The sequence below is a fragment of the Oryzias melastigma genome, linkage group LG4 (genome assembly GCF_002922805.2).
Source record: "Oryzias melastigma strain HK-1 linkage group LG4, ASM292280v2, whole genome shotgun sequence".
NCBI classification, from domain to species: Eukaryota; Metazoa; Chordata; class Actinopteri; order Beloniformes; family Adrianichthyidae; genus Oryzias; species Oryzias melastigma.
The window spans coordinates 13020869-13039726 of NC_050515.1; the positions used below are offsets into that span (position 1 = coordinate 13020869).

Below are 18858 nucleotides of genomic sequence, written 5' to 3' on the forward strand. Positions count from 1 at the left end.
AAGAAAGACTTTGGCTGTCTTCAACATGCTGATTGCCTTTTTTGAATTGGGAAAATTGTCTTTTTACAGATGAAGGCTTCTCATCGTTCTCTTCTTCAACAATTACTATTTTATTAGTCTACTTATGTTTAAGTATCATGTGGAGAGGATGTTCTGGCTTCAAATCCATGTACCGGCATATCCTCATCATAGGAGGAATCTGAGAAGATGAACTCTGATTCCACAACAAAAGAATCATCTTCACTGCTCCCAGAGTCCACATCGAGGATTATTTGAAATAGAGCTAAGGGTTTCAGAGGAGTCTGAGTCTTGCTGCTTTTGGGATGTTTGCCTTTTTGACTTGAAGATGTGTCTATGTTTATAAGTCATAAACATGCACTATATGACCAAAAGTATCGACTCACCCATCCAAATGATCAGAATCGGGAGTCCTAATCAGTTTGGTTTTGACCGCAGGTGTATAAAATCAGCCCTCAGACATGCAGACTGTTTTTGGAAACATTAGTGAAAGCATGTTTTGCTCTCAGGATCTCAGTGATTTCAGTGTTGAACTGTCATAGGATGCCACCTGAGCAACAAATCCCGTCTTGAAATGTCCTAAATATTCCACACAAAATGGAAGAGTTTGGGAACAACTCAGCCAGGATGCTGAAAGTCTAAAGAGGTCATAGACTTTCTGCAGTCAGTTGCTGCAGAGCTGCAACCTTCATGTGACCTTCAGATCAGCATGAGTACAGTACACAGAGAGCTTCATGGAACGAGTTTCCATGGCAGCAGCTGCATCCAGCCACACATCAACAAGTACAATGTAAAGCGTGGATGCAGTGGTGTAAAGCACGCCGTCACTGGACTCTAGAGCAGTGGAGACGTCTTCTCTAGAGGGAGGAATCACACTTTTCTATCTGGAAATCTGATGGACCGTCTGGGTTTGGAGGTTGCAGGAGAACGGGACATTTCAGACTGCATTGGTGGAGGAGGAATGATGGTGTGGGCCTGTTTTTCAGACCCCTTAGTTCCAGTGAAAGGAACTTTCAATGCTTCAGGAGGCACCAGAGCACAGAGCAAGGTTCATAAAGACCTGGAGGACAGAGTCTGAACTGGACTGCAGAGTCCTGAACTGAACGCCATATAACACCTTTGAATGAATTAGAGCAGAGACTGAGAGCCAGACCTTCTCCACCATCATCAGTGTGACCTGACCAATGACCTTTTGGAAGAATGATCCAGAGTTCTTATAAATACTCTCCTCAACCTTGTGGACAGCCTTCCCAGAAGAGTTGAAGCTGCAATAGCTGCAAAAGGTGGAGCAACATCATATTGAACTCTGGGTAAGGAATGAGATGGAACTTAAGTTCAAATGTGAATAAAGGCAGGAAAGCCAGTACTTGTCCACATGCATCAGGTAACTACAACCCCCACACAACCTGTTAGTTCAAATACACATTAGGTACTACATGCTGCATTAACATATATATGGGCAAGTTAATGGCTCATCAGTGACCCACCATGACACAACAATGGGCTCTCGGACTAGAGGGGGGAACTCTTCCCTGCGCAAATTTGCGCAGTTTCAGGATAGTGTTAAAAAGTCAAATTTTATTACATATTTAATCACTGCTTTGGGCATTGCAAATGCTGTGGCTATTTTTCTTTTTTTCATATAATTTTGAAACAACTTTTTTTAATTTATTTTTTTTATTGACAATTCAGTTTAATTTGGAAGCTTACAGGAAGTGTATTATTTTTAACACATGGATCTGCAACCTTTAACTTAAAAAAAAAAAAAAACATTTGGACCAGTTTCTTACAGACAAAGCCCCAATAATGTTTAGAAAAATGTATTTTATTGATGTTTTTATGATGATTCATTTATTAGCAATGTTGATATTAAATATTTACAATTGATTTACAGCAGTGTTATATTTTTTCTAATGACTAACTTTTTTTTACTTCTACCAGAAGCACATCCCAGTTCCTTTCAAAATAAAACAAATCTCATGACAATTTAGAACCTGTAGTTGCAGCAGATTTACTTAAAGTAAGAATGCTATAAATAATAATAATAATAATAATAATAATAATAATAATAATAATAATAATGAAGAAAAAAAACAAGTCTAAAGGGTTTTTTTCTGTCGTTGTGGATGGATGGAGATTAGATTAACCCTTTTATGGCAATTTTGCTCAGTTTTTTGATATGTTACGTTTTTAAACAGAAAACCAAATTTTAAATAAATTAACCAAAACTTCAAAACCACTCTTTAAAAAAAATGGATAAAAGAGTCACACAAGGCTCCAGAGTCTGAGGTTGCAGATATTTGATATTTTATTGTAGACATATGCGTTTATATTCAAAATGAGAACATGTAAAAAATTGGTATTGAGCCAATAAAGCAAGAACAAAAGTCCCAAGGAAACACAAAAAAATAACAGACATGAATTGATATTTAAAATTGACTTGTATTACATCAGTTTATCTGAATTAAATTTGATGTTTAAAATACATTTATGTTTGTTTATTTTGGTAGGGTGTTAGTCACGTGACACGGAAGTCGCCGAGCCATCTTTCGCCTACTTCCGCGTTGCTAATGGTGCTAGCATACCGCAGCTACCTGGAAACTAGTTAACTTTTGCATTTTTATTCTTATGGACTCGAGTGGTCGTTTTTAGGGCGAACATTGAATCTGCGGTGGGGAGTTCACGTCTGCGGGGTTCGGCCAGAAAGCGTAAGTCAAAACGAAAGGAAATGTCACTGTTTTTTTTAACCTGTCATGATGAATCTAACATTTTTTTTGCTAGCCAGCTTCTGTCCACCCGGGATCTGTCTGTCTTCTTTAAATCAGCCTTTATACAAGTCTGACAGCTAACTGAGACGGGCACACGTTGCTAAATGTTCCCGTTTGTTAAAACTGACGGTTTGTCAGCAACACTGGTAGCGAAACCAACTGATTTGTTGTACGGATTTAATTAAATGTCACAAATCACTAAATCATGTGTCATTAACAAGAGTTTAGGAGACACGGAGTGCTTTCCTGGTCTTATTACTTAAAGGGTCATGGTTGACGATCTAGAAATAATAAATGTGGTGAAGCTGATGTCAAACAGTCGCTATGCAAAACATCTGGAAGCAGAAAGGGATGAATGAGGTAGTGTCTGGAGCCAAGATGGCAGCAGACAAAAATATACATATTTGTGCTAAGAAGTTGGAATAAAAAAATAACAGAATGTTATGTAGTTGCAAAGTCAATTCTCTCTTTTAAAATGACTTGAATGCAATTGATCGTTCAGGTTGATCTAAACACTTGGGCTCTTGGTTTAAGTTGTTCATCATTCTGCCTTTACGTTTATGGAAACTGGCGTCATCTGCTGCCTATGCTCCTTTATTCAGGATCAGGACTGTCTATCCCTGCTCCTCGAGATCTTCCAGCTTCACGTTTTCCAGCTTCTCAGATATTGTCAGTCAATGAATGTGGAATCACCTGAGTCAGCTAATGCAGAGAAAAGAGGGAAGGAAGAGCTGGAAAACCAGCAGGCTGGAAGAGATCGAGGTTTTGGGTTGGGCGGCCCTGCAGTATACAATCAGATATCCAAGACCATAAACAGACATGTTCTGCACTATGTCCCCAAAAAGCTAGTACTGCTCCAGAATAATTTTTAGTCTCCCCTCTGTTTTGCATTGTCTTTGTGAAACAGTCTTAATAGATTCCCCATTTGTTATGTTATTTTTATGAAATATTCATGGATATTTGTATTATTATAGTACTTAAGACTTTATACTAGATTGTTTATTGTGGTGAGTCATAAAAACTCATTCACAAGACAAAAGAATGACATTTGTAGCTCCTGGAGAAAGAGGTGTCATCATCAATACCACTTTTCAGTGTTAGTTTTCATTTGCAAACAGTTGATTTAAACATTATGAATTCTAATCGTGTGAGTTAACTTTTTAAAGCAGCCTTTTTGCCTTTGTAAACTTGACTTAACAGATGTTATTTAATCCCAGCAGCTAAATATAACTGTTTTATCTGTAAAGTGTCCACGAGTGTCTTGAAAGGGACTTTTAAAAATTAAATTAAATGTATTATTACAGACTTCCTAAATATGTTTATGAAGAAATTGTAAATCAATGGCTTTACCTATTCAAAGAACAAATGGGAGCTCAGGTTTCTAACATCTTAACCCTTTAAGCCTGAATTTATTTAATGAAAAAAAAATCTTTTTTCTCTTCAAGATGATGCTAATTTTCAGCAGCAGTCCTGGATTAAATGATACATTGCGAATCAGTGACATGCAGCATTATAAAGAGCTACAAACACCAAATCTGTGCTCTTATGAAAAATAACGTCAGTTAAAGGCAAATGTTTTTGCTAACTTTTATATTGCACTCATAAGTTCTGTATTATTTTGTAATTTTCCTAAAGGGAAAAATCATTCTAGATTGTCTGAACATTTATTATAAATTTGGATGTTTAAAATATGACTTTTTTCAAAGTGAAACAAAATTCAGAATTTTAATTTCACTTAATTGTCAGAGTAAAAAAAAAAATCAGTTGTAACAACTTTTTTGTTTTTATGTCATTTTTTGAGCATTAACTTCTCTACAATGCACTTCATTTAAACTCTGAAATCCAAAACAGTCATCAGGATGAAATGTTGAGTAACTGTGTAAAATTTGCCACTGTTACAACATCTGCCTTAAAGTGTCAGACTCCTACAGTTGACACGCACATGATGGGACTAGATAAGGAACACAAAATCTGTTAAAAACCAGAACTTTCAACATCTCAGCTGAGCTCAGGTTTTGGATTTTTCATTTATATATGATATGTGCTTAAACTTTGTCTCGTCTTTGCTGAAAGGTTTTCAGTTCTTGTGCCTCTATGTTGGTGTTTTACAGGCTGACTGGCTCAAGGTTGGTTATCGGTTAATGCACAAGATAAAGAGGCTAAAAACTGAGCATAAAACAGAAGACGGCCAGCGAAGGTAAAGAAAAGAGTTCCTTGTTTTATCTGCATGTGAACTCACGACCGCTGCAGTCATCAGTGGCTGAGGGGATCTGATCTCTCTACAGCGTCAAAGAAGCACTGGCAGGAATGACTGGGATGCATGACCTCTCCGACAGCACGGAGGTGGTGGAGATGGAGGACGTGTACCCCACGCAGTTCCAGGTGGAGAAGCACACATGGGACGGCCTTCGGAAGATCATCCACAGGAGCCGGAAAAGCACCGGCGTGGTCATCAACAAGGCGCCGCACGACTTCCACTTCATCCAGAAGGATGAAACCACTCCACACTCCCACCGCATCTACTACCTTGGTAAAGAAGACAAAAATACACAAAAAGGCACATTTTTGAGTGATTATGTTTCACCTTAAGTAAAATATTTTTTAATTTATCGACATGTAGATTCAGTTGATTTAGGAGGAAGGGACTTTTTTTTATTTATTTAATCCAAAATGATGAACCCTGACAGGACATAATCTGTACCAGAGATTCACTCTGACACTTTAAACCACACGTTCTGGCTCTTTGGGACTGAAAAAAAGGCTAACAATTGGAATAAATGATGGGTTTGTAGTTCTGGTTCATTTGTTTTGGTTACATAAATTGGGTTTTTTTATGTTTAGATTGCCAGATAACTGAGAAAAATGATGGTAAAAGGTTTAATCTGCTATCAAAGCGGATTAATGCTTAAAGCACAACAGTGTCATGTTGCTGCTCAAAAACAAAGAATATAATTACCTTTAAGGTTAAAGTCTCATTAGTTGTCAGGCATCTAGATGTGTGAAATGTGTTCTCCACATTTGACCCATTCCCTGGGGGAGCGGTGAGCTGCAGACACAGCCGCGCTCGGCCCCTTAATCCTAAGTGTCCAACAGGGAGGCTTTTTTGGAGTGTTTTGGTTTGTCTCAGCCCGGATTTGTTTTTTCACAACCTTCTAATCTTAGGACGGACACTCTACCACAAAGCCACTGTAACGCTTAAAAAAATCAGAATCACTGATGACGTTCAATAGTAAAAGAAAAAAAAAAAAAGAAAGATGATAATGATGGAAAATGCCATAAGCGACTGCATTTTTATTTCAGGAAAATCTGCTGCAGGCAGGAGGCTCTTATTTTGACACAGGATGATTTATTGTGAAAGGAATTTCTGCTGTCAAAATGGAAATATTTACACTTGTTATATTGAGAAATTAAAACAATGTTGGAAATCAATTGTAAATAATATCTATATGTATATATAAATGATTATCAAAATTAAAAATAAAGTTTATTTTCTTCAAATATGGGCTCTCGCCTAGTTTGGGTCAGGAGGAAACTGGACCATTTTGCTTCAGTTTTGTTGATTCTTAAATTTAATTGATAAAAAAACTGAGCGGTCAAACCACTTTCGGGGTTTCATGGTTGAAAGCCCCAAAAATCATTGCAATCTCAGGCTCAGAGTGTAAAAGAGCGGTCCTACTGGTTTGATCAGGTGTGTTTTGCCAACAATAAGCTGGAAGCTGGAATGCAGACAGGATGTCGGCCTGTATGGGCTGAAGCTTCATTCCATTTTTTTTAAATTTTGGTTGGGTATGTCTTTGACGGAATTCTTTGAATTTAACATCTGACTACATTTGTGATGGTATAACCCTCATCTGAAATGACTTCTACAGAGTTTTGCAAAACTAGATGGCATAGAAGCACCATAAAAAGCAAATGTTGTTCTGCTGCAGCTTTCATAAATATCTAATTCTAAAAATGACTGTTAGGTCTGATTAGCTTTGCTCTTCTAAATTCTGCCTCTGGTGTGTTTTCAGGAATGCCTTACGCCAGCAGGGAAAATGCATTACTTTACTCAGACATTCCCAGGAAGATTCGCAAAGACGCCCTGCTGGTTCTGACATGGAAACCCATGCTGGACCGCTTTCAGGTAAAAACTATCGGACTTTTTAACACTGCAATTTTTTTTCCAAGTAATCTTTTTTTTGTTTGTTATGCTGTAAATAAGAGGAAAAGAGTTTAACTTTTTTTCCGCCTTTTTTAATGTATTTCGTACTATTCCTGATTTAACTCTGACCAGCTCAGCAATGTGGCGTTTCCTTTTCCTCTTATCCTCTCTGACCTCAGGCCAGTCCTCACCACGGGGCTTTCTCCCGGGAGGAGGAGCTGCTCCGGGAGAGGAAGCGTTTGGGGGTGTCTGGGATCACCTCCTATGACTATCATCAACCGAGCGGCCTTTTCCTGTTCCAGGCCAACAGCAGCCTGTACTACTGTCGGGACGGTGGAAACAACGGTTTAATTGTGAGTAAAGTCGCAGAGCAGCCAAAATAACATTTAAAGGCTCTAGAACATGTGTCAAAGTCGAGGCCTGGGGGCTGGATCTGGCCCTCCAGATCATTTCATTTTAATGCTATTAATGGCTCGATGTTATCTTACGCTTATTTTTAGCTTGTATGATTTTGAAAAAATATATATTTTTATGGACAGTAAAATATTGAAAGTTATTTAAGGTTTAAGTTAATTTATTCTGGAATAATATTCCTGCCTTTTTATTATTCATATTTCTGTAAAAAGGTTACGGTTTTAAAGGATTAAAATTTGGCATTCTGCTAGCTGTTTGGACTATTTTGGTATTTACTAAGATTTTTTAGGCTATTTTGGAGTTTAGATATTATTTTAGCTACATGTTAGCTGTTTTTGCTAATTTTGGCTTATTTTCAGTTTTTAGGCTATTTTGAAGTTTAGCTATTTTTTCAGCTGCATGCTAGCTGTTTTGGCTAACCAAAGTTTTTTTTTTTATTTTTGGCTAGCTATCAACTTCAGCGTTTTCAGCTGTTAACTTCAGCATTTTCAGTTATAAGCTTCAGCATTGTTAGCTATCAATTTCATCATTTTCGGCTATCAGCATTAGCATCTTCAGCGGCCAAACTCATCTTACAGCATTCACACTAGCATTATCGCAGGTAAGGCTATATATCTAGTTCATAATTATGTTAAAAGTTAGAGTTTTAAAGTTTTAATAATTTAGTTTTTGTGCGTTCGATAAATGTTGATCCTGTTCGGAGTGCTCTGTATTTTGGCCCCCTGTGCGATTGACTTTGACTCCTTGTTTTAGAAGGTTTAGTTGTAATTAGAAAAATAATCAGACTCGTTCATGTCATTTTTTTTTTTTTTTTTTTTAGAAATAGAAATGAGACTTGTGTGAATTCTTGAGCGGTTCTGATGTCCATCTGCTGTGCTTTATCATCAGACCTGTCCGGTGAATCCTGTTGAGATTAAAAGCCAGAGTTCAGGCACACGTATGGACCCTAAAATCTGCCCCGGGGACCCCAAGTTCATAGGTTTCATCAACAACAACGACATTTGGGTGACAAGTATAGAAACAGGAGAAGAGAAAAGACTGACCTTCTGCCATAAAGGTCAGACTTTACTTTTTGTTTGTTGATTTTTGTTTTCTGTAGTTAAGTTGGTGTTTTTGATGATATGCTGTCATTGTAGGAGCAGAGAACCCGAAAGAGGATCCCAGATCTGCCGGTGTGGCCACTTTTGTTACTCAGGAAGAATTTGATCGCTTCACTGGATACTGGTGGTCTCCTGTTGCTCGTGAAGGTAAAAAACTGCAATTTATGACACGTTTTCACAGCTAACTTATCATAAAACGAATGCTAATTGTTGTAAGAGAAAAAAATTTCACATTTGGTTTTTTAGCATTCAGTGATCCCTAAAGCAGTTCATCTTTCGTGGTCTTGCTGGCTGTGTCCAAACTCCCTCTAAAAAACGAGATTGAAAACGATAATGCAGGACTATCTAGTAGAGGTGTGAACTGACAAGAGTCTGACGATACGATATGTATCATGATACACATATCGCGATACAATACGTGATTCATTTCGAGAGTCTACCAGAACAATTTTCAAGGGGAAAAGACACAGAACTATGTTTTCCCATAAATAATTATGTAAATATAGTCTTTGTTGGCATTTTAGATCAATACAAGAATTGCCAAAGGAAATATCGCGATACGTCACTAAATCAATATTCTAGTTACCTGGATTTGGACATCATGCTTTTATTTTAACAGCAAACTTGAAATCACTGATTTTCTGATGTAAAAACATGATAAATATGACAATTTTATGAAGACTTTGTATAAATCCACTTTGTTCTGATGATGAAAACTTGGATAGCTTAAATAAAATAAATTCAAATTGTTTTTTTTTACTAGAAAAATGCATTGTGGTTTGTATTTGCCAATGTCGTGCACACTAGTTTTTCTCAGAGACTTCTGGGAAATTTTTAGGGCACTGGATTTTTGGAGTTGTAGATTTGGAAAGCTCTACAAAACGGCGAACACCAAATATAGTGCACTAAGTAGTGAGTAGTGAAAGAATTCAGACACAATCGCAATTCCAATTTTTTTTTTGTAGTTTTTTGTGCATGCTTTTATTTAGTTTTTTCAGTGCATTGTGTTATGTGTCCTGATTCACTGTAGATCTTTGTCAACCAACCTGCGTTCCCTACAGTACAGATTGTGTTCAGATGGCCAAAATTTAAATAAATCTTCAATCACTAGTAGATTTTTGGCTTCATCCTTTAATAATGGATTTTTTTTTATAAAGGTTGAAACTTTAAGGGTTTAAAGAAACTCAAATAAAAATAGTATTTTTTGTTTTTTTTAAATATATTCTTGTAGCATTTTACTCATAGTATATAGAAGAATTTACGATTAAAACTGCATTTCTGAGTATTTCTTAATTCAAATCGCATTGGATCAGAAAACCAGATGCTTGAAAATGCTCAGACCAATGACACAGCTACTAAAATGGGCGTGTCTAAGTCTCCTCCCCCCTGTGCGCATCCTGGCCTGCTCACGATTACGTATGCAAGACTTAATTAGTGTCCAACACTCGTGCTGTAGCGAATTGTAATTCTGACTCAAAACTGAACAAATGGATTGATCTAATAATGATTTGTCTTAAAACTTAATCATAGTTAAAAGATTACTGGGAACAATTTAACAATAGAAAAACAGATGGTTAAATTTGGACTTTAAAGCCCCGTCAGGCAAAAGGTTGATGGGATGTGAAGAGTTTCCTCTTTCTAATGGGAATGTTTCTTGTCGTTTCTCTTTGACGTAGAGCCCGATGGTGGAAAGACTCTGCAGATTTTGTATGAAGAGGTGGACGAGTCTGAAGTGGAGACCATTCATGTCCCATCTCCAGCTCTGGAGGAGCGCAAGACAGATGTCTACAGATATCCACGAGCAGGTATGACGACACAGAAAACATGTTTCACATGTTGAAAAATTACCACGATCAACGTCATTCCAGTAGATTTTGAAGGAGAAAAGCTGCATTCATCCAGGAGACAAAGTCTCTTGGATGAATGAGAACCTTTATCAACTCTTGATTCAGTTGTTTCTGTCTAGAATGACTTTGGAGGGCAAACTGTGCTTTCAATGTTTCCTATTCCCAATCAGTTCATTCATGAATGAGGACAATGTTTATAAATTAAAACTCAATCTAATCTGTTTCCAGGCAGCAAGAATCCTGATATTACTCTCAAGTTGGTAGAAATTAGGACAAACAACCTTGGAAAAGTGAGTAACATCCAGTACCGTTAGGGGAAAGCTTAAGTGTGGTTCCTGAGCTGTTTGTGTTTCCACCTGTAGATTGTCAGCACACAGGAGAAGGAGCTGCCCGTTCCCTTCACCAGCATGTTTCCAAACGTCGAGTACGTCACCAGAGCTGGATGGACGAAAGACGGGCGATAGTAGGTTCCTTTCAAACTGTGAAAATCCTTTATTGTTGTGACTCAGGATTAGAAAAGCTTCTTCTCTCATCAGCGCATGGGCGGTCATGATGAACCGACGACAACAGCATCTGCAGCTGGTCCTGCTGCCTCCAGCGCTCTTCATCCCCGCACACGCAGACAAAAGCAGAAGACAAGAAGCTCTGGAGAGCATCGGAGACTCCGTCCATCCCTTCATCATCTACCAGGAGACGAGCGATATCTGGATCAATGTGAGCTCCAACACTCCAGCTGAGTCACACCTCCAGGTTTATTCTCCTCTCATTTCTGATGTTCTCCACACAGGTCCACGATATCTTTTATCCTTTTTTACAAACCAGTGACGACGAGATCACCTTCATCACAGTAAACGAGTCCAAAACTGGTTTCTGCCACTTGTATAAGATCACCTCAGTGTTGCAGCGGGGCAGCTTTAACTGGATGAACGGCTACCGGCACTCTGACGGTACGCAGGCGCACGACGGGGTATTGGGAGTGAACGAAAGAATAAAACAGAATATTTCTTCCCTTTTCTGAGTTATGATTTCAGGTTTTAGTTCTGATGTGATGTTTTTGTCTGTTTGCTGTCAGATGACTTTGTGTGTCCTGTCAAAGAGGAGGTGACGTTGACAAGTGGAGATTGGGAGGTTCTGGCCAATCACGGAGCAAAGGTAAAACGTTTGACTTTCATGTGTTAACGATTGAAAAGATGAAGTTGAAACTATTGTTTACACTCCAACCACCTTTTGTTCTATTTTAAAAACATTCCCAGTAGTGTTTTAATTATGACTATGCTATTTTTAGCCAAAACAAAAAGTCATTTTCTAGGACATAGTTTCTGCAGAGTGGGTGTAGTTCGTAAAAATTCACCTTGCAATTGACTGATGGCGTGGAGCAAGCCCACCCTCCTCCCCGTCACCCATCCGTTTAGATCCTCACCTGCTAGCTTACAGCCCCTCACACCCTCCATTGTACAGTTTGTAGCCAGAAACCAGCTAAGCTCCGTCCAGGAAAACAAAGACGTTAATGCAGGGGAGTCTTCAACCAAACGCTTCTGATCCAGGTAATCAGCATGAGACAGGAGTTCTGGAAAACCAGCAGGACATCGGCCCTCGAGGCCCGGAGTGGGACACCCCTCCATTAAGGGGTCCTATTTGTCTGCAAGTGGATGTATCAAAATAGAGCGAAGGGGCGGAGCTTGATGCCTTTGAAACCTTTATGTCACTGCCACAGCTTTTTTTTTTTTTGCCTGATTCACAATTATTTGAATAAAGAAACCCTCAGAAAAGCCATTTTTATCTAAATTTTCTTTATAGATGTCCTCCATCATGAGAAAAATGCCACAAAAGCATGATTTTTATTGGAGTAAGTATTTAAATATCAACCAAACCTATCTTAGGTTAGGTTTGGTTGGACTGGATTGGTTTGGATTAGATTACAAAAATGTTTTTTTTAAGCAATCAGAAAAGAATAATGCATATATACAGACATGTTTACATCCATAAAGGAAAACATTGGATAACTAGACATCAAATGATTGAAATAAGAATAAAGCCGATTCTTTGTAGTTCATAAAAACTATTTAGTAGCATAAACAAATGTTTCCTTTTAGTTGCTAATATTTAGATTTTTTTTTGCTTCAGAAAATAAATCACAATGTAAGATCTAGACACATAAAAAACTGAAGCCTTTTCTGTTTGGTTGTGTTGCTACACTGTAAAAAATGTCAGTAATTTTTACAGAAAAAAAACTCTTGTAAAATCGTGACAGTCAACAACCGTAATCATAAAAAAAAAAACTACAGTTGTATAACTCAAAAATGTTCCAAAACAGTCATTTTTACATATTTATATTGTTCTGTATAAAATACACAATTATCTAGTTAAAAAAATTCTACACTATTTTGTACTGCATAAGAAAAGTAAATATCTTTACAAATATTTTAACTATGACTGCATGTAAACATTTGTAGCTCTAAGTTAAATATAATAATTTACAACAAAAATGAAGAAATACCATCATAAAAATAATGGTCAAAATGATAAAATATACAACAATTTCTTGTTAAAAATATGTATCCATCAAGTTGACTAATTTAGTTTCAGTTTAAGTCGTAATTTTGTAGTCTGACATTGTAATTTTGATGGGATAAATTTGATGTTCCTACAGTAAAATTATGATGCAATTTTCAACAAAAAACTGTAAAATATAAAAACAGCAATTATTTTAACTGTAATATAATAAACATACCGCAGTATATTTTATTGTAAAATTCTAACCGACTCAGCTGCCGGTTTTCTACTGTAAAGATGACCATATCTCTGTGGTCATTTTATATTATTATACTGCATTTTTAAGGGTGAATATATTTTTACTGTAAAAATTAGGAATATATCAAAGAAGACTGTAAAAAAACACTTTTTTTTAATGTTCAAAGTAACACATTTTCTTTACAGTGAAACTTGTTTTGTTTTTCTTACCATAAAATTTAAAACATTTTTACAGTTCAAAACTTGCTGACTTCAGTAAAAACACTGATTTACTGCTGTAGCATCCTACAACAGGTTGTTCAGACGTTTTGGTACACAGCTGCGTACCTGCAATGAACTGATACTTTAGCGTAAACATAAACACAAGTGTAGAGTTTGTACTTAATCCAAATACGTTTACATTCCTGTCAGACTCTTATGTCATAAATGTCCTGGTCCATAAATGCAATTTCCATCTGAATTGATATATAAAGTTAGTATATTTTGATCATTTTGTTTGGTTTTTTGTGTGTTCAGCGTTCATGCAGTCCTCAGATTTGGGTGGACGAAGCAGCAAAGCTGGTTTACTTCCAGGGAACCAAAGACTCTCCTCTGGAGCACCACCTGTACGTGGTGAGCTACGAGTCGCCCGATGAAATCGTCCGGCTCACCAAACGAGGCTTCTCCCACAGCTGCTCCGTGAGCCAGGTACGTCAGCACGCCTCACGACCGCCGCCTCACCGGAGGCACGTGCAGCGTCAGCAGCTGCTGTTCTGGTTTCATGGAAGCTCAAAGGCAGCAGATATTCTCACAACTCAGCAGAAGTCTTCCCCCTCTTCCTCATTTAACATGTAAAGCGAATGGATTTAGTTTCATGGTGGTGACGCCGATTTTTTCCTCTTTCACACAGACTTTCGACATGTTTATCAGCCACTACAGCAGCCTGAACTCCTCTCCTTGTGTTCACATCTACAAGCTGGTGGGCTCAGACAGCGACCCGCTCCACAAAGAGCCCGAATTCTGGGCCAGCATGCTGGAGTCTTCAAGTACTAAATCCCAACGTTTAAAACTATGTTTTCAGCATCCATCAGTTGGAATTCTTTCTTCAGATTTTTCCAACATTCAGATTTTTGTTTTCATCAGATTTCCACTTTGAAGCCAACTCTCCGGAAATCTTCAGCTTCACCGGAAAGTCGGGCTTTAAGCTGTACGGCATGCTGTACAAACCACACAACCTGGTGCCGGGCAGGAAGCATCCCACCGTCGTCTTTGTTTATGGAGGTCCACAGGTTTGACTCATCGTTTCATCTTCATGGTTAAAAAAAGAATCTCTCACAACCTAATTTAGTTAGAAAGTATCATTTGGATTATGGAAGGTTTAAGGGTTAGTAACATGCTGAAGATGTTCCGGATTGAACGTGACTTTGAAAGTTTAATTCCATGATTTCTAATATGAGCTGCAGGAGAGAGAGACTCTAGATGAGGGGTTAGCAGCCGTCCACTGGCTCATTTTTACTTTCATGTCAGAGAAATGTGAATCTGGGTGTCATCTGCATAACTATGACAGAAACAAATACTAATGGATAAATAGCTGCAAGAAAGAATGTAAAAACTGAAGAAATTGACCCGCAAAGTATCCAAATCTCAGAGGAAGAACTGGTTGGAGACAAGATGGCGGCAGAAAATCATTAGCCGGAAGGAAGTCCATGACGGGACCCTAGCCCCCCACCCCCCTGCTGCACATTTCGGTTGAAAAATACTCTTGTTTTTGGTCAAAAAAGACTTATAACCGGTGATCCTAACAGTTTCATTTTTAGGCGTTTTATGCTAAAGCTCTGAACTCCTTTTTGAAATGAATAAAGTGTTTGCCCCCTTTTTGACACATTTTAAACTAGCGCTAAATACTAAACTGTTAAGTCACATTCAAAAGTTTGAATAAAAGTGGCTACAACTTTGATATCTTCTGTAATTTCCGCTTCCAGCTACTGATGTTTGATCATTTTCAGCCGCCATCTTGTCTGCAGCCAGATCCTCATCACCCTCATCTTCCTTCTTTGCTCCTCAGGTTCAGTTAGTCAATAACTCCTATAAAGGAGTGAAATATCTGAGGCTAACTACTCTGGCGTCTTTGGGCTACGCTGTGCTGGTCATCGATGGGCGGGGCTCCTGCCAGCGAGGACTCAAGTTTGAAGGAGCTGTAAAGGACAAAATGGTAACAATCACATCAAACAGTCACAGGCCTGTTTTTTGGTAAAAATGTACATTTTATGACACATCTGTCTTCTGCTCATTTATCCATGTTGGTAAGTGTTAATATAATGTCATTTCAGGGTCAGGTGGAGATTGAAGACCAGGTGGAGGGTTTGCACTACGTAGCTGACAAATACAAATTTGTGGACCTGAGTCGTGTTGCCATCCACGGCTGGTCATACGGGGGCTTCCTCTCCCTCATGGGGCTCATCCACAGACCGGATGTGTTTAAGGTTAACACACTAACGCTTTATGTTTTCTGCAACCGTTTGTGTATCCATGGAAACTGTCAGACACGCTCCCAAATTTCTAATGTCTCTTTTACTTTACCAAGAGCTGTTTAGTGGCTTCAAATCATCTGAAAAGTGAAATGGTATAAAATCTGAATTCATTTTGTGTCAGGTTGCCATCGCTGGAGCTCCAGTGACCTTGTGGATGGCGTATGACACGGGCTACACGGAGCGATATTTGGACACGCCTGATAAAAACCAGAAGGGATATGACGACTGCTCTGTGGCTTTGCATGTCGACAAACTTCCTAATGAGTGAGATCATTTTCCTTCTTATTACTTTATATTTCTAATTCATTTCAGTCCCACCCTCATCATATTTAGATCTATTTTTAAAGGATTCCCAGTGCTATTTCAATTGGGACTATGCTAAGATTTTTTTTTTCAACATAGCTTCTTCAGAGCTGCATTAGTTTGTAAGAAATTTGCCTTCAAGTTGTGGGTGCAGAGCACCCAAATCAACTTTAAAATCACTCTCATGTCTTTTCTATTCTTTTCTAAACTGTGGAATAAGTTTGATGAACATTTGAATTATGGAATTAATAAAAAATTTGTGTGTTCAATACTTTTTGGATTGCTCAGAAAAGTGTTTGTACTGCTTTTTGATTAGATAAATTTAAGCATTCTGGACCTGTTTTTAATTTTTTTTATTTGTTCAAGATTTAAGAAGAAAAATTAGGTAAAGGTTGAAAGACTTTTAAAATAGAAAAACAAACCTAATAAAGCAACCTTTTTTGTTTTATTTTGATTTTTTCTTGCGCTACAACGTCAGAAACTTAAATAAAATACTTTTCTGGCTTTTAACACCAATTATTAGGTTAAAAATGTGCGATTAAAGTTGATTAATTAATTGCAGGTCCTGATTAATTAATCATTGATTGCACAAGTTTAAAAAAATACTTTTTAGTTTTTGTTTTTAAGCCACTAAATGACATTTAAGTGCCTAATAGTGAACGTCTTTGTTCCTCTCTCAGGCCCAACAGACTGCTGATCCTGCATGGGTTTCTCGATGAGAACGTGCACTTTTTCCACACTAATTTCCTGGTTTCCCAACTTATCCGAGCAGGAAAACCTTACAGCCTGCAGGTATGAGGATTTACTGAATCATTTGTCAAATTTTTTGAGCACAACTTGTTTTTAAACACAAAATCTGTAACTTTTCAACCGTTAACACAATCAACATCATTCTAGTAGATTTTGAAGGAGAAAAGCGGCGTGCCTGACAATTTAAAAATGATAGTAAATCAAAGAACATAAACACTGGGGCTCCGGTGTTAAAGACTTTTATTTTGTGGGCTCTTTTCCTGTTTCTCCAGATTTATCCCAACGAGCGCCACAGTATCAGGTGTCCGGAGTCAGGAGAGCATTATGAGATAACGCTGCTGCACTTCCTTCAGGAGAACCTCTGATAACCTCCACCGTCTTTTCCTTCACTGCATCTCTGATCATTTTTGCCTTTATTCCAAACCTGCTTACCGTCTCACTTGTTTTCTGAATGCAAGCAACGTCAAACCTCATTAAAGCTAGCAAGCGACTGAAAGGAGCCGCAGTCTGATCTCTTTTCACAATTTTTCCGTCACTCTATTGTGCACAGTTAACTAACAAGCAGAGGGCGCTGTTGAGCCAAACAGGAATGCACCAAAAGTTCACAGAAGGACCTTCTTTACTGAGCATTCACTCTGTCTTTTCTTTTTGTTTGGTGCCAAGTCTTTTTTAGCAACTCTTTTTTTTTTTTTCCCCGAAACCCAACTGATGAAGATATTTGCTGTTCTCTGTTTGTAATCACTAGTGTGAAGTCTGCAAACTCAAAATCTTAAGAGCACACTCTTAATCCTCTTTTTTTGTGTTTTCAATCTGCCTCTGATGTGCTGTCAGATTTTTTATGTGGTTATACTGGAAATTTTTATCAAGTAACGTAATAAAAAAAAGATTTACAGATCTTGAAGTTGTGGAAGTAAGTGGTGACATGTCGATGTTTTGCTTTAACTTTCTTGAGAGCTTCTCTGTCCTTTGCTGCTGAAGACTTTTGCACAGTCAAAGACTTTTTGCCTTTGTGCCAACGAACTGATCAGAAACACGCCGTGTGAAAGAACTGTTGGCAGTCGGAGGTGCCTTTTGGGAGAAGAAGAACACCTCATGTTGTAAAGTGATATCAGGGAGTCTGCTTCAGGACCCGAAACAACCATAAAACGAAGAAAAAGGCCTTGTTTCTGTCTGACCAACATCTCTAAGATGTTCCACCGCAACATGTAAATGGATAAATGTATTGTGAGATTCTGGAAAAGATAAAGAGAAGTGTACAATCCTTTTCATAGTTTGTGGTCTCAACTTTTTGCATATTTTATTTTATTTTATTTTTTTGTCCTACAGGCTTAGAATCTAAGATAAGACGTAAAAATCCAATCGTTTCAAGATTTATTTTGAAATTTTTGTCCTAAAAATGAGAAGTAAAACAGGAAAGAGACAAATGTATTTGAGGAAGTAAAATGCCAAACTCAGCTTTAAAACAGGGTTTCAAACTTGAACATTTTACAGTTAATTATTTGAATTTGACATATATATATTTTTAGTATTTTTAGTCAAGCAACAGCCACATTTTCTGAGATTATTCCCACCTATCTGGTGTTTTAATTGAATCTAAATTATCAAAACAAATAAGTTGTACATTTTTTAATGTTTGTTAATTTCCTGAGAGGTAGCAAATTCTGACATTAGAACAGGGGTGGGCAAACTTTTGGACTTATGGGCCACAAAAGGCTCAAATTGGAAAGAAGGGCAGAGCCAGCAGCAGATGTGTGAAGTATTGTGATAATCCACTTCATAAAGAGAACGAAATAACATGGAAAATAGACAGAAAAATACTTGAATTTTGATTAAAATTTCAAATATATACACAGAAAATGTTGGATTTTTATTTAAAAACTGACTTTTGTTCTAATTTTACTAACAAATGAAAGTTTTTCCATTAAGGAAAAATGCAAAAATAGATTTTTAAAATTCTAAAAATGACTTAAAAACACCACATGAATGCAGAATAACTTTCTGCACCTAAATAAAAGTAAATATTCGTAGTGCACCATTCATGGGTAGATAGATACATGGAACATAAACCACTAAAGCATTATTAATATCATTTATTCCAGTGTTTTATTCCGTAGTTTGCCCACCTCTGCATTAGAATGTCTACTTTAAGGTTTTGCATTAGTTTTCACCACTAAATAGCTGCTTTAACATAATCTTAAATAGTTGTGCATTAAATGGTGATTTGCAAAAGTAAAAGAACATAACAGAGAATGA

At 37.5% G+C, this 18858-nt stretch overlaps 1 protein-coding gene across 1 annotated transcript; it reads left to right on the forward strand.

Moving 5' to 3' along the window:
* Nucleotides 1–2537: 2537 nt before the first annotated feature.
* LOC112150312 (dipeptidyl peptidase 9) lies at nucleotides 2538–17871 on the forward strand. The gene is made up of 21 exons (XM_024278515.2): nucleotides 2538–2726; nucleotides 4898–4983; nucleotides 5072–5316; nucleotides 6800–6912; nucleotides 7110–7283; nucleotides 8233–8401; nucleotides 8481–8591; nucleotides 10121–10249; nucleotides 10520–10581; nucleotides 10654–10754; nucleotides 10828–11005; nucleotides 11079–11238; nucleotides 11364–11443; nucleotides 13559–13729; nucleotides 13932–14067; nucleotides 14165–14310; nucleotides 15087–15233; nucleotides 15352–15504; nucleotides 15674–15816; nucleotides 16536–16647; nucleotides 16878–17871. Exons 2-21 carry the CDS (start codon nucleotides 4928–4930, stop codon nucleotides 16968–16970), a joined length of 2679 nt encoding a protein of 892 aa, XP_024134283.1. The 5' UTR covers nucleotides 2538–2726; nucleotides 4898–4927; the 3' UTR covers nucleotides 16971–17871.
* The last annotated feature ends 987 nt before the right edge of the window (nucleotides 17872–18858 follow it).